The sequence below is a fragment of the Gaeumannomyces tritici genome (assembly GCF_000145635.1).
Source record: "Gaeumannomyces tritici R3-111a-1 unplaced genomic scaffold supercont2.3, whole genome shotgun sequence".
NCBI classification, from domain to species: domain Eukaryota; kingdom Fungi; phylum Ascomycota; class Sordariomycetes; order Magnaporthales; family Magnaporthaceae; genus Gaeumannomyces; species Gaeumannomyces tritici.
In genome coordinates, this window is record NW_008804547.1 from 1,208,684 (window position 1) to 1,222,968 (window position 14,285).

General features: G+C 49.7%; 6 protein-coding genes across 6 annotated transcripts; 3 read left to right on the forward strand and 3 right to left on the reverse strand.

Moving 5' to 3' along the window:
- Positions 1-9: 9 nt before the first annotated feature.
- On the reverse strand, positions 10-1,800 carry GGTG_05503 (hypothetical protein). The gene has a single exon (XM_009223306.1). It carries the CDS (start codon positions 1,235-1,237, stop codon positions 839-841), a length of 399 nt encoding a protein of 132 aa, XP_009221570.1. The 5' UTR covers positions 1,238-1,800; the 3' UTR covers positions 10-838.
- Positions 1,801-1,987: 187 nt separating this feature from the next.
- On the forward strand, positions 1,988-2,413 carry GGTG_05504 (hypothetical protein; the record flags this gene model as incomplete). The annotated part of the gene is made up of 1 exon (XM_009223307.1): positions 1,988-2,413. One exon carries the CDS (start codon positions 1,988-1,990, stop codon positions 2,411-2,413), a length of 426 nt encoding a protein of 141 aa, XP_009221571.1.
- A 482-nt stretch (positions 2,414-2,895) lies between these two features.
- GGTG_05505 (hypothetical protein) lies at positions 2,896-4,481 on the reverse strand. The gene is made up of 2 exons (XM_009223308.1): positions 3,472-4,481; positions 2,896-3,343 (listed from the first exon to the last, which is right to left on the reverse strand). The coding sequence occupies exons 1-2, from the start codon at positions 4,193-4,195 to the stop codon at positions 3,174-3,176; spliced, it is 894 nt and encodes a 297-aa protein (XP_009221572.1). The 5' UTR covers positions 4,196-4,481; the 3' UTR covers positions 2,896-3,173.
- Positions 4,482-5,202: 721 nt separating this feature from the next.
- Positions 5,203-7,702, reverse strand: GGTG_05506 (plastidic glucose transporter 4; the record flags this gene model as incomplete). Its single annotated transcript, XM_009223309.1, has 7 exons — positions 5,203-5,535; positions 5,674-6,087; positions 6,177-6,381; positions 6,469-6,619; positions 6,689-6,834; positions 6,909-7,111; positions 7,208-7,702. 7 exons carry the CDS (start codon positions 7,700-7,702, stop codon positions 5,203-5,205), a joined length of 1,947 nt encoding a protein of 648 aa, XP_009221573.1.
- Positions 7,703-7,907: 205 nt separating this feature from the next.
- GGTG_05507 (hypothetical protein) lies at positions 7,908-8,252 on the forward strand (the record flags this gene model as incomplete). The annotated part of the gene is made up of 1 exon (XM_009223310.1): positions 7,908-8,252. The coding sequence occupies one exon, from the start codon at positions 7,908-7,910 to the stop codon at positions 8,250-8,252; it is 345 nt and encodes a 114-aa protein (XP_009221574.1).
- A 214-nt stretch (positions 8,253-8,466) lies between these two features.
- GGTG_05508 (hypothetical protein) lies at positions 8,467-8,697 on the forward strand (the record flags this gene model as incomplete). Its single annotated transcript, XM_009223311.1, has 1 exon — positions 8,467-8,697. The coding sequence occupies one exon, from the start codon at positions 8,467-8,469 to the stop codon at positions 8,695-8,697; it is 231 nt and encodes a 76-aa protein (XP_009221575.1).
- Positions 8,698-14,285: the final 5,588 nt, after the last annotated feature.

Genomic DNA, 14,285 nt, shown 5'->3' on the forward strand with positions numbered 1-14,285 from the left:
GACAGGATCTCACGGTTAGGCAGCAAGGCAAATGTGCCCGATTGTTTATACCCCCATCATAGGCCGCATGGAGGCAGGGAGCGGATGGAAGCAATTGGTCAGGCTGACGCACCCATGGGAGTGGACAAGAAGGGATCGATAGATGCATGGTGGGTGCCACCACCAGACCAGGTACAAAAAGCCTCGGTATATACACTGAACAAACCCGAGCCAAGTCTATCTAGGAGAACTGCGGCTTTCCCACAAAAACGCCGGGAGCGATCAAATTTTTGGCGAGAACAAAACAAAGCAAAGGACAGGAGAAGAAATTACAAAGGTGCTCCAAAAAAAAAAAAAAAAAAAGGACCGCAAAAAACAGTAGTCTCTATACGTAGCTAAGAGAGGCCAGGCCATGTGGCGCTCTCTTGCCCATCCCTCCCCCTTTTCCCCTATCCGCCAACACCCCTAGCAGAACTGGTAAGGTAACATGCTATGCTAGGCGGGAGGGGCCGACTGAATATGGGCAATCGGATCCATCCCTCGAGACGACTGATAAACAGACAAGAGAAGAGAAAAAGAAACAGAAAGAAATGTTCTAAAAAGAGTGTGTCGTGAGTAATGAATGCTGTTGGCCAGCCGTGCGACGGTCTGGTAATAGAGTTAAGCGTTGCTAGTGCCTAGTGATCTGTCGTATTTTCATGGTAGGCAGGAAAGGCCGGGCCGGGCCCCCACACGCCTTGTCAAACTACAGTGGACGTGCAGTCGCCGCCCGAGCGCCCGCGGCGCGTCGTTTGCGTTTCGTTCGGCGCCGAAGTCTGGCTCGCCAGACGAACGGCTCAACGGAGACGAGGGAGCCCGCTCATCGCACCTCGGAGACGCTGACGTTGCCTGTCCTCCACTGCTCAACAGTCTGGCGACCCGACGCCTTGGAGAGCGACCCGAACCCGGGCATCGATGAGAAGCGGTTGAGCTTCTTGCCGGGCTTCATGGTGGGCGCCTCTGGGATGTTGTCGGTGGTGAAGGCGGCCGTGGCGGCCCTCCGCGGGGGGCTCTGGGGCCTGGGCGAGGCCTGGGACTGCGAGCCGGCCGAGTTGGTCGAGCTTCCCGTCGAGGTGGGGGTGTTGTAGACGTACTCGCCGTCGACGTAGACGGCGTTGGAGACGAAGGTGGAGCGGCGGTTGCGTCGCTTGGTGTACCGCTGCTCGAGCCGGAAGAGCTCGATCTTGGCCTGGATGCGCTCGATGAAGCCTGGAGCCATCTTGGTGGTCTAGAAGCGTCGTGCGTGGATGAAAAGCGAATGTCTTGTGCTCGTGGCGCGTCCAGGAGAAAACAACCCGACTGTGTGTGTGTGCGTGTATTCGTCCTGTACCTCGTTGGAGCAAAGTCGCGCAGCGCGTTGATCGGCCCACGGCAAGTTTAAGGGAATGGCAATTGGATTGCGGCGGACAAGGGAAACGACGGGACGACGGGAAGGCGTCGCACTGTTGCAGCGGAAGGTGTTTCAGCGGCGGATAAATGTGCGCGAATAAGTTGCCACGAGCACGATGCCATGCACAATGCAAACGAAACACGGTCGGGATCGAGGTTCGAAGGAGAGGCGAGGCAAAACAAGCCGCGGCCAGAGGATAAGAGAGAGACACAAGAGACAAAGGATTGTGCCTGGAGAGAAGTTCGATCCACCGACTGAGACCAGCACGTTTCCTGCTCCGCTTCCTGTCTGCGAGGCTGGGGGGCGGGGGAGAAGGGACAGGAGGTTGGGATGAAGGGGAGACAGGGAAAAAAAAACCAAACCCAAAAAAAGAAGAAAAAAAAGAACACAGAATCATTGAACGAAGAGACGACGGGAAGTCAATTGCCAGACGAGTCGAGGTGGGACACCGACCCGATGGGGAAGCCGCATTCGAATCCACGGTTAATTGGGTGGTGCTGCGACTCTGAACGGGGGGGAAGTCGGCGGGCCCACCCTTCCGAGCGGAGGAAAAGGTGGGCCAGCCATGCGGTCGCTGACATGGGGGGAGGTTGTGGTCTCCACGGCGCTAAACGCGATTTGGGCCTTCTAGGATTTGGAGGGAGGCTAGCTGGCAGGTCGCAGCAGGTGTCGATTGCGCGCGGTCCAGAGCGACCGAGCTGTGAGGTTGACGGAAGCTGCGCATTGGTGGGGAGACAGGCCGCCCAGCAGCAAAGCTGGCAGCTCCCTTGCGTGCGTGGGCGCGCAGTCGAGATTGCCGCGCATCCTCCCAATCATGCCCATGATGGCATGTCATATCGTGGCGCCTGGCTCGTCTCTGCGCAACGGTTGGCTGCTGTGTGCGACCGTGTATCTGTGCGTCTATGCGTCTGCGCGCCACCACGGTTTGCAAGGGTGGCTTTCCCATATTCCCTGCCGATCCAGGGCAGGGTTGCATTCGTCCGGTCCAGCAAGATGCAGGGGTGACGTCCAGGCGGGCAGGGGGTGTCTGGACGAAATGAAATCCCCCATTGCAGGACCGGTTCCTTACCTCCCCCCGTTTGGAGCCGTGTGTCGTGTGAACTGTTGGTCTAGTATCAGGATGGCGACTTTTCTGCCTTGACCATTGCTGCATCTCGTGTCCCAAAAGAGAGGATGGAAATGCTGGTGATGTAACCGAACCTGCCAGCAAAAAAAGGCTGGAACTGCAACCGCGCTAAGGTATGTGCTAGCTTTACTGGGTGCGCCCGCGCGCCTACCAGCCTCGGTGACAGCAACCGCTAGCGGCTTCGTTCCGGGTCGATTGATTGGGTCACATCTTCAGCCACCTGCAGCATCGAGCGTGATGTGCGCTGCAATCTTGATGCTAATGTTGGTGTCGGCCGTGCTCGCGAGTCCGGCGAGTTGACCTTGTCCGTCACCCCGTGTCCTTGGTCGCCACCAGCTGGTGCGAGATGTCGACAGCGCAATGCACAAACGTCATTTATTCACAACGAGAACAAGAAAGAAAAATACAATACATGGTCATCCCATTCAGGCCTTCTCTTACATCGCATATCCTGGTGGTTTCCTGGGCCAGGTTATTCCCCATAACAAAGCCATTGACTGTGGGCAGCCCTTTCCCGCTTTCGGGAGCCAAACCCCTCGCTACAGCCAGCTTCCCCAACATAGACTCCGTTAGAAAAAAAAACACACATGTGTCTTAGCGTGCGGCGTGCGCGATGCATGACATGTTCAAACGAGCCAATCAGTACCCGAGGAGTCGGCCTCCACCCATCATAAGCGTCGCCTGCTTCTGCACATCGCTGAATCGCAAGTAGCCGCACGACTCGCTCTCGAGGTGGTTTATAAACGACGCCATGGTCTTGAACTCGACGCGGCAGGTCGACTTGGGGCAGTGATAGTACGCCTGCTGGTCTGGACGGACGGGGAGGCAGAACCGGCGTGCAGTTAGCGACGGGGCACCTCGGAGGAAAGGGGGGGGGAAAGAAAAGGAGGGGCACAGAGGGGAAGCGGGGACGACTTGTCAGTCGGCAGCAACATACGGGCGGGAGAGCTGAGATGCTGGTTCAGGCTCTGGAGCTGACCGAACTGGCGATGGCAGACGTAGCACTCGTAGCCGTGGCCGTTCCACGTGCGATCCGTGGCCTCGTACTTGGCCTCACCGTGCCAGCCGATGAGCTTCTTGCAGACGAGGCCCCCGGGGTCGCTGATGCACATGAAGCCGTAAAGCGTGTCGCGCGAAAGGTGCCGCGCGTTGGGGCAGGCGCCGCCCTCGAGGTGCGAGACGACGCCCGTCGCCGTCGTGTACGCCTTGCTGCAGACCGGGCACTCGATGGAGCCGCCGCCGTGGGCCTTGGAGCGGAGGTGCATCCGGGCGTTGTTGGCATTGGTGAAGTCCCGGTCGCAGTCCTCGCAGTGGTAGTGGTCGGTGATCTCGTGCTCCAGGCGCGCCCTCGCGTTGTCGAACTTGTCGTCGCACCTGCGGCATTCGGCGCAGCGCGTCGCCGACTGGTGGTTTCGCACGGCCTTCAAGCCCGCGCGGAAGTGTTTGCCGCAGTCCCAGCAGGAAGCCATCGTGGTGTCGGGTTGGTGGTTTGTTATTTGGGTTGGTTTTCTCCTGGCTGTTCCCCCGCGCGGGGGTTTGGGAGGTTTAAGGAAGACGGATAAGTCGGTCGCTAGACTCTTCGCTAGCCTGGTTCCTAGCCGAGGGTTGCAGAACACAGCAGGGAGGAGTTCAAAGAACGACTGGTAGGATTGAAAGAACATTCAAGCTCGGATATTGTTACATATCAATGTTTTGTTTTGCAGTGGGAGAAGGGTTTGGATGGATTTTGCGGTGCGTGTAACGCACAGGGCTCTCGGCCTTCCATTTGATCAAAATTTATCCAACATTGGACGATATCAACACCATCAGAATGTAGGCGGACGTTTGCCTAGTGCTTGGCAGCTCTCGGTAGCTCCTGCCAACTCTCCATCGCGGACACCTGACGTGTTCGTGCTCGAGCCTGGCGCGTTTCCATCAATTGCCATCCACGATCGCGTTGAAGTCACGGCCAGACAGCTCCCATCTGAATCAGCCTGGTTCCTTTCTTGGGGGTGTGCTCGCTGCTTTTATATATCCTCGCCACGACCAAGGCAGTTCAGCCTCACTGGCAACATTGACTCGCTCAGTTGCACCCACACAACCACGGCAGAGCCTTCCCAGATTAATATGCCGCCTTTTAAGCAACAGATCCCGCGGTATAGCAGCGTCGCATGCGAGTTGCAAACGAGATAACTGTTGTGCTAAATCGGGCGTCAGATCCGGTGCACTGGGTCATTGTGCCACGTGCGCTTGAATCTCTAGGGGTCCAAAATAAATTACTTCCCCCCTTCGCCGTCTCTTGCACGGCGTCGCCGACATGTGACAATGACTCGAGCTGGGGGGGAAAATAATCCGCTCCCAGCACTGAGCTGTAAATAAAGAGTGTGGCTCTGGGCGGGAGATCGCAAAGGATGCGCCTCATTCTTGCAGCGTCCGGGGTCGGGCAGGGGTTATGATTGGGGGTGAGAGCGAGATAGATTGAGTTGACATGGTGTTTAGATTCAATACGCTGAGCGAGGGCATCTACTTTGTTCACTACAACAAACCACTCCCCATACGGGTTCCTGTACGCCTCGTTTCGTTGACGATTCTGGGAAATGTTGAGGGCGAATTCTATTTGGCGCCAAATACCTGACAACCCCCAGTCTACCAAAACCTGTCTCAATCCGTCGGCCGTCACCCACCCTCCTCAGTCCTTGGTCGTTTTCTCGTCACCTAGACCGCCAAAGGCCGGGTCATCGGCGTTGGAAGCGTGCTGCACGACGCCGCCCAACTCGTTCTCGTGGGCCGTCGGCTTCTCGTCGCCGCCGCCGTTGCCGCCGCCGGTCCCGCGGGCCACCTTGTCGGCCTCGACGAGCCCCTCGCTCTCGGCGAACTGGTACAGCGGCGGGAAGTGGTCGGCGTCCTGGCGCAGAACGTGCTTGCGCAGGTACCAGGGCAGTTTGTCCATGTAGTACTTGCCGTGGTCACGGTTGCTGACGCCAAACACGTTGTCGAGCTCCTCGAGCGTCAGGTTCTTGGTCTCGGGCAGGAGGAAGTAGGCAAAGACCCAGCCGAACAGGTTCCAGCCCGCGTACCAGCAAAAGGCCCCCACGGGCGAGAAGGCGTCGACGAGGCGCAGCCACGTGAAGGAGATGATGAAGTTGAAGCCTCAGCAAACGGCCGTGGCGCTGCTCATGCCGATGTCGCGGATGTGTAGCGGGAACGCCTCGGCCGAGTACGTGAAGGGCACCGGCCCCTCGCCGGGGCTGTAGACCATCATGAAGATGTATATGCCGGCCGCGATCATGCCCAGGCGTGCGGGGTTTTTCTCCCCGTTGGCCGTTTCCTCCGGCATCAAAAAGGAGAAGCCGGTGAAGAAGAGGCACAGCGCCATGAGGGGAAACGTGGTAAGGAGCAGGTTTCGACGACCAAAGGTATCGATGGTGTAGATTGCTGGGATGGCAAAGACGAAGTTGATGGCGCTGCTGCCAAGCGAAGCCAGCAATGCCGTCGACCTAGATGCGCCAGCGTCTTGGAAAATTGCGGTCGAATAGTAGGCAATGACGTTCACTCCGCAGAATTGTTGCATGAACTGGATATAGCAACAAAGAGGTAGCATTGTCAGCATGGCTACACCCTTGCCTTGCCATGGTTCAGGGGAAGGAGCTTCCGATCACGTACCATGACGAACCACGAGGACTGGGCGGCGCGGCGGTTGCGGCGCACCATAAAGAACTCCTTCCATATGTTGCGGCCTTCGCGCTGCTGGTGCTCAATCTCGAGGAGCTTGTATGCGTGGTACATATCCCGTGCTGCCTGGCATTCGAGGTGCCGAAGACGTTTTACTGATGCAAAGGCTTTGTCGAATCTGCCCTCCCCCATGTACCTATCGACACCAGCCGACATCATCTCGAGTTAGCATTGCCGCCACATTGCCTTTTTTTCGACTCGGGTACCTGTCCCCACAACCTACCATCTGGGGCTCTCGGGGCAAAAGTAGACCTGAGCCATGACGACTAGCGGGGGAATCGAGGTCGAGGCGAGCATCCAACGCCACTGGGAGTTTTCGCCGAGGAAATCGGCATGTTGAAAAGCGACAGATGCGACGAAGCCGAGCATGATTCCTGGGGGGAAAATGTCAGTGTCAAGAGTGGTAACCTCCACAATGCTGCGAGTTGGGTCTGGTCAATTACCAAAAGCTGTCCACATTTGCCACATCATGGTAAGTGCGCCTCGGATGGACTTTGGTGTCGATTCGGCCGAGTACACAGGCGTCGTGCTCGACTTGGCGCCGATGGCGAACCCGAGGGCGAATCGGGCGATGAGAAGATTGTACCAGCTGCAGAGATACGTGTCAGTCAGCTATGAAATGTCGCCCACCCTAGACAAGAACGGATCGTGTTTGAGGCCCACCTGTCGGCAGCCGCCATCCAGAATCCGGTAATGGCGGAGATGAAGCAGGAGATGAAGATGGTGCCCCGGCGGCCTGTCCATTTGTTGAGAATGGGGTTCGTCCAGCAGCCGATGAGAGCCGAGCACAGGTACGGTGCTCCATTAAGAAGCCCACGGAGCTCAAGTTGGTCTTCGCCTATGTCGAAAGGTTTAAAGTAAAACTCCTACGCGGCAGGGATAGCAGCAGTTAGCTAAAGCTAGCATTATGTGTAGGTGCCATCCCCCCTGAGCGGGCAGGCAGTGCGCTGTCCTGTTCTTACCTGCGCGCCGTTGACGGCGGTCTGGTCCATCCCCTGGACTATGGCGCTGCCGGCACAGAGGGCCGACAGGAAGTAGAGCATAAAGGGCTGGTGCCACCTGTTGGAGACCTCGCGCCGCAGCGTGGCCTTCTCCTCTTCGGACACGATGTCGATGCGCTCGAAGCCGTTGTCCTGGTTCAGGACCTTGGCCAGGAGGGCGCCCTTGCGGAAGGCCTCGCGGTGCTCCGTCAGGCCCTTGTCCTCGACGAACCGGTCGGCGTCGTCGAGCACCTCCTGGTCCGACATGCCCATCAGGGGGTTCCGCAGAAGCGCCGCGACGGTTGCGGCGCCCGCGGCCTCCCCGCTCATGGGCATGCCGCCGACCTTGGCCTGCTGGATCTGGGTGCCTCCGGTGACGGCGGTGACGTCGCTGCTGGACCTGCGGGGCGCCGACGGGCTGGACCCGCTGACCTCGGGCGGCAGAGGGTTCTCGTCGTCGGCTCTTGGAGGCGGCATCTTGGCGCAGGCTCTTGGCGGAAGGATAGTGTATGGATATGGACGATGCTGGAGACTGCTGAGGTTTCGTGGGCGTGGGCGAGCAGATCAGAGCCCGCTGGAAGAAATGGGGCACCTTTGGAGTAGCAGATGCAGAAGGAGGAGAGAACAGTTCATTCCGACATTACAGGATCCGAGGGGGCGGTTCGCCTTTTCAACTTTTCACATGGCGGCGACAGCCTTCTCCACGCCACCAGCAGCACTTCTCCGCCTTGAGGAGAACCCCGTCGTCCTGGGCAAAGATGAGGGTAGCGTTGGTGTTGGAATGATGGAGAAGTGGGCCTTGAGCCTTGGGGATCATTGCCCGCCAGATGAGGACGACCGAGATCTCGCCATTTTGATACCAAGGCAATATCCACCCACTGGCTCACACACCGGCTCGCCGGTTCTGCTCGGGGAGGCTAGCAAGGCTCCGAGCTCGAGGCTTTACAACAGCCCGCCGATCGACCGGAAGATAAGCAAGCCGTTATGTCGCTACCCTCTTCGTGCGGCAGCTACTGCTGGCGGCTGAGAGCGACACAGGTGAAAAAGATGCGACGGACTTTGCCGAACACATCGGATTAGAGTGAGCGCGGAATGAACATGTGATCAGCAGGCAGAGAGCAGGGCCCCTGCCAAGGGAGGGTGAGCCGTCGGAGTAGAACCTGGAATCACGGCCGGCGACGCCCTGCAACATGACGCAGGAGCGCGGCTGACAAACAAGCAAGTTCGTAGGCAGGATCGAGATGTCGGACCAACACAGCATTGGCGGAGATGACGAAGCAGGGCCAGGATGGCTCGGCGGGGGGACAAAGGCCTGCTGCCGAGAAGGCGCCGCGGGTCAGCGTCGGCCCTCAAAAGCCATGTCCGCACGGGCAGGCCGCCTTTGCCGCGTCGATCTCGCCATCTATCTTCACCTCTCTTCCTTCCCCCGCTCCAGTGCGACCGCGGATGTATCTGGCGCCATCCAGATTTGATGAGAGATGCCCGTGGCTCGGTAGTTTGGGATACGGTCACGCAGAGCGAGGGCACTGGGGGACAAACGAAAGTCCCGGAAGATGGCCCAGCACCGCAGACGCCCAGCAGGGCGAGCAATTAGGACGGTCGTCCAGGGAATAGATACAGTCTCACAAAAGTAGTCTGGATAAAAAAACACAACCCGCCACAACCCCGATTCCAACCAAACTACTTCAAATAAGCACAACGCACCCAATTCGTAGTTAAATAAAAAAAGTAAAATATGCATTACAATGCCCGGCAATTAGGCTTTAATATTTGGTATACCAACCCCCTGCAGCCCTTAATGCGGCCACCCTCCAGGGCACAAAATCGATTGAGCCGTCGATAAATGCCTGTGGCACTGCATCCCACGCACTTTTTAGGGCGGCTTTAAATCTGGCTTAATCTGCCATGCTACCACCCAATTCGTGTAAATTAAAAGCGTTTCTCCGCAGGATTTCCTTTATCTTTTTCCAAACGTGCTTAATAAGGTTTATATCTAGGCTGTGGGTAAGCTACAAAATCGGCTGGATTTTTTAGCTTTTAAACCAAGTTATAACCGTTTTTAATATATATATTTTAGCGTTGTTTTGCTGGAAAAAACGGTTGGGATGCTGGTTAAGGTTTTTTTTAAACTTAATTTTTTTAAATGCTTGTATATAGCTTTTTATTAAATACTTATTGCGTTTAAAAATAAGGTTGTTGGAACAGTATTTCTGTGCGCGTGCGATCCGGAAAAGGAAGGTTGTTACAGAGGGCTCCGGGATCCTCTGGATCCCGCACGGGCCAACACTATCTGCCTCAGGCAGAGCAGGGAACCACCCTTTGGGTGATTGTCCCTGCGCATATAACGGGCAGTCCTGTGCCCTTCTTCTGGCAGATAGATTCCTTCCTCCTTATGCACAATATAGGACCTTTCCCCAAATCACAGAGATCTTTGTTCATCACCTTTGGAGATTTCCGAGCCGTTCAACAGGAGTACCAGACTCCTACCAACAAAAATGCGTTTAACTTTGCGCTATTTGCACTAGTATTTATTAAGCAAAACTGCGCAAAATATAAGCTTGCTAACGCGTACCAGGCTTTTGGAAAATAAAGCGTTATATTTAATAACGGGGGGTTTTTTTTAATTATAACAGCTAAAAATTATTTATCTAATGCTAATGGCTTAAAAGGCTGCTTTAAATAAGGTAGGGAATTAATTATTGCGTGCTTGTTAAACCTTCGTATTATGCGCTGCACCGCCTTTGCACCGATTAACTTTTAACAACAATTTGCTTTTAGGGAAATTAATAAATTATTAAAAAGGCTAAAAAGACGTTTTCTGCTTGCGCGCAACGACGACAACGACATACAAAAAAACTAAAGCCATTACGAGAACCGGAAACGCCAATTTGCCTAAAGGCTAAACAAGCTCGATAATACCCCGAAGCGCTATCGCGGCGTCGATGGAAAAGGCCATTGGCTTTAATCAATCGAAGCACGCAATACGCAACGGGAATTACCCGAATTAGCAACAACCACGACAAAAACCAACCGCGAACCCGAAAAAAACCCAATTAATTATTGCAACAATGCAATTCGCAAAAAAATATTTTTAATCGCTTAATAAAAAAAAAAAAAATTACGGCCGCCGAAATTATCGCAAAATTCGTTTAATACGTTAAAATAACCAACAAAACAACCGCAATTTTAATAACCCCAGCAATTAACCTTAACGCAACCCAAACGATTTTCCAATTTTTTAAACGAATTAAAACCATATTAAAAAAAAAGGACCAAACGCAACAAATTGCGGCCGCAAACGGAAAAGGTAAAAAATAAATTTAAATTTAAATAACCGCAAAAGCGCAAACCGCTTCCAAAGCACTTTAAGCAATAAAAGCCAAAAAAGCGATAATACTTATAATTAACAATAAAATTTTTACTGTTACCGAAAGTAAAAAAATTAAAAAAATGAAACCCGAAAAAATTAAACGGATTTGCAATAAAAAGCTAAGTAAAGGCTGGGTTAAAACGGTTTACCAATACCCGTTAAAAAACGTTCGCTTGCATTTCCAAAATGCCAGCACCCGTTAATAAGCGGAAAAAAAATGCCGGCCCGGGCCGGGAACGAACGATATAAATAAAGGCATGGAAAGGATTGCGGATAGCTACGGCAACCCCGCCGCAACAAACCGGCTACGGACGTAGTACGCGCCTTTTACGGCTTAAAATACAACCGGATAAACGAACGGCCTAAAAGTTACTAAACTAACGATAGCTTTAATAATAACGGGTTTACCAGCTAACAAATTTTAACCTTTTTTTAACGATAAAAACAAAGCGAAATATTGGTTAAAATTAATAAAGGCATTTAACGCCGAAAACCCGCATAAAAATATCGAACGGGTTACCATTTTGTTATAAAAAAAAAGGTAATAAAAAAAAGTAACGGCGTTGCTTTAAATTGCAAGCTTAAAAAGCGCAATAAATTTACAAAAGGATTACTTTCGATAAAATAAATTGGCATACCAATGCCAACCTTTTAACCCCGAATTAATTACGGCGCAATATTACCGCTATTTAAATTAAAAATACAAAAACATGCAATGCAAATAAATTACGGCGTATGCGTGGTATAAATTAAAAAAATATAACAATAAACGGTGTAAAAAAAAAAAGGAAACAGCAAAAAAATCGCCGAAAAATATGTTCGGGGCATTTTGTATTTTGTACAACAAAATTAAACATTTATTTTATTTTTTATATTGCCCGGTGCGAAAACAAACCCAATAACGCAAAAAAAAAGCCTGGCTTACAAAGCTTATTTATTACGAAATCCCGATAATTTCCATTTCGAAATCGTTGCAAACCGGATCGCCGCCGGAAGCGGGGCGGGCAAAATCCCCTTTTTTACCCCGGGAAAAAGCAGCCCCTATACGGGAGCAAAAAAGAACCAATTAAGCAAAAAAAAGCAATAACCCTTTTGCAATAACTTTTTTTTAAATACCAATAACAATTCGAAATACAACCCCGCCGACTAAAAAAACCCTTATACGCAACGAAATCGACGCAAAATTAAAATTACCCTTTTTTTAACCAACCTTACTTATAAAACGAAAAAGGAACTTTTTAAAATCGGCCGAACAATTTATAAAAAGGCTTAGGAAATTCCACATAACAAAACGAAAAAATGCAATTATTACGCTATTTGTAAAAAACCAAGGCTTACGCATCCCAAAGCTTTTTCCCCCCCGCACCCCCCCGCAAACCCTTTAACAAAACCCATTTCCCCGGCAATACCCGCGTCCCCTTTACCGTTACGGGAAATAACAAAAAAAGCTAGCCAAAAAAGCTTTACCCCTTTCCAATTATCCAATAACATACAATCCTTTAGCATTTAGCTATATAAAAAGGAAACGTTAACGTTACCGCCCCCCCCAAAAGCAAAAAAGGACCTTTTTAACGAAAAAACCAATGCTTAAAGTTTTTTAATAAAACGTAACGAAAAAACCGGAAGTATTTAACGCATTATTGGCAAAAAAAAACAGTTTTAACGTATTAGCGATACAAAAGCTACCAAAAAATTTAAAAAGGAACGCTAAATTCCCGTTATAAGCCGGAAAAAAGCTAATCCAATATATATACAACCTTACCCCGTAATAACCATACGGCAACTTACCGGAATCCTTTTAAAACCGCTAAAAAAAAGGCAACGCGCTTTCCCTTTCCCCATTACTATAACTTGCTCCCCCTTTCCCCCCATTACCAAAGCAATTATTTATGTTAAATTAACGCTACGTATTTTGGATTACGAAGCAAAACCGGATTAATGCAAAGTTACGATCGGCACCCAAAACGAAAATATAACGATTTAATCGGTTTATTCCCCGTTTTCGGAAAGCATAACCATTACAAACTAAATAATACTTATTAACGAATTTGCCGGAAAGGAACCGAAAAGCAATAGCTTAATGGTAAGGAATTTTAATTTTTATTATAAAGTATAAATGTTAAAACGCTTAAAAAACGCATTAATGCATGCGGGGGCTTTTAAATTGGTTAGCTTAGCGAAATTATAAAGCATGCAATTAATAATTCGCCAAAACGCAGCAATAAAATCCGCCCCCTATTGTAAAAATACCACCATTAATTTAATTTGGGCTACCGGAAAGTTAAAAATTTAATAACCGTTAAAATGGCGTTAAAATAGCAATAACCATACGGAAATGGTAACCACAATTTTAAAAACCATTCCAAACCTTTACGTACTAGCTTTAAAAAGCTAAAATTGGAAAAAAATCGATAAAAAATTCGTTAAATCCTTAACGGATAACAAAATCCCTTTTTTGTTATAACCATTTATTAACCCCCAAATAATTAACGAAAAAATAAATAACATTACAAAAGCAATATTGGAAATCCGCAACCTAACCGTACCAAAGCTAAAAGGAAAGGCCGGAAGCTGTAACTGGTAAACGAAAAAAATCTTTTAACTATTTCGCAATAAATACCGGGCCGAATTAACGTAAAAAGCAAACCGTTCGGAAACCAATTACGCAATAATAAAAAAAGCTACCAAAAAAAAAAAGCGCTATTAAAATAGCGAAAAAGTATACGTAACGTACCGCAATGCACGAAATAAATATTATACAAAACGCTAAAAACATATAAACCATTACTAAATGGGCAAAATATAAAAGCTACTAACTTTTTTCCCCCCCGTTATTCCCGTTGTTAAAATTATTAAGCAAAAAGGTAACGGCAACAAAAAAAGCGAAAAAAGCAATTTTAAAAAAGAAGTTTTTCCTTATATTAACGGCAAATACCACCGATATCCCCAAATACCCCAAACCACCTTCCCAACCTTTGCTCGTCCGCAAAAAAATTACCGTAAAGGACGTAAAAAAAACCTTTCGAAGCATAAAACATTGGAAAGCCCCAAGCTTAACGGAAATTCCTATTGGGAAATTGCTAGCAATGGAACCGGCACTTTTTAAAGCATTGGCGAAAATGTTTACGGTATGCGTAAACCGCGGTTATTTTCCGGAAAAATTCCGGAAATTCCGCACCATTATCCTTTAAAAATTTAATAAAAATCCAAATACTTTAAACGCGTAAAAGCTAATTGCCTTTTTAAAAACGATAAGGAAAGCGTTAAAAAAGATTTTAGCGTTTTGCATTAAAAACGCTGCAAAAAGCTATTAATTATTTTTTAATAAATAAATGGGCAACCGATAATGCAAATTTACGAAAACGGCCATGCGCTTACTTACAAAAGTGATAAATACGGTTTAAAACGCAAAAGCGATGGTTAATTTCCTATTACTCGATATAAACGGCGCTTTTAATACCGTATTGCATATACGCCTTTTTAATAAAATAAAAAAATACCAATTTTTACAATAAATTTTGAATTTTTTTAAAAGCTTTTTAAACGATCGGAAAATAATATTTTTTTTCGACGGTAAAAATACGGCAAAAAATAAAGTTTTATACGGAATCCCGCAAAGGTCCCCAATATTACCTATCCTTTTTATTATTTACACGGCAAGCTTGTACAAAAAGCTACGGGAATGTTAAA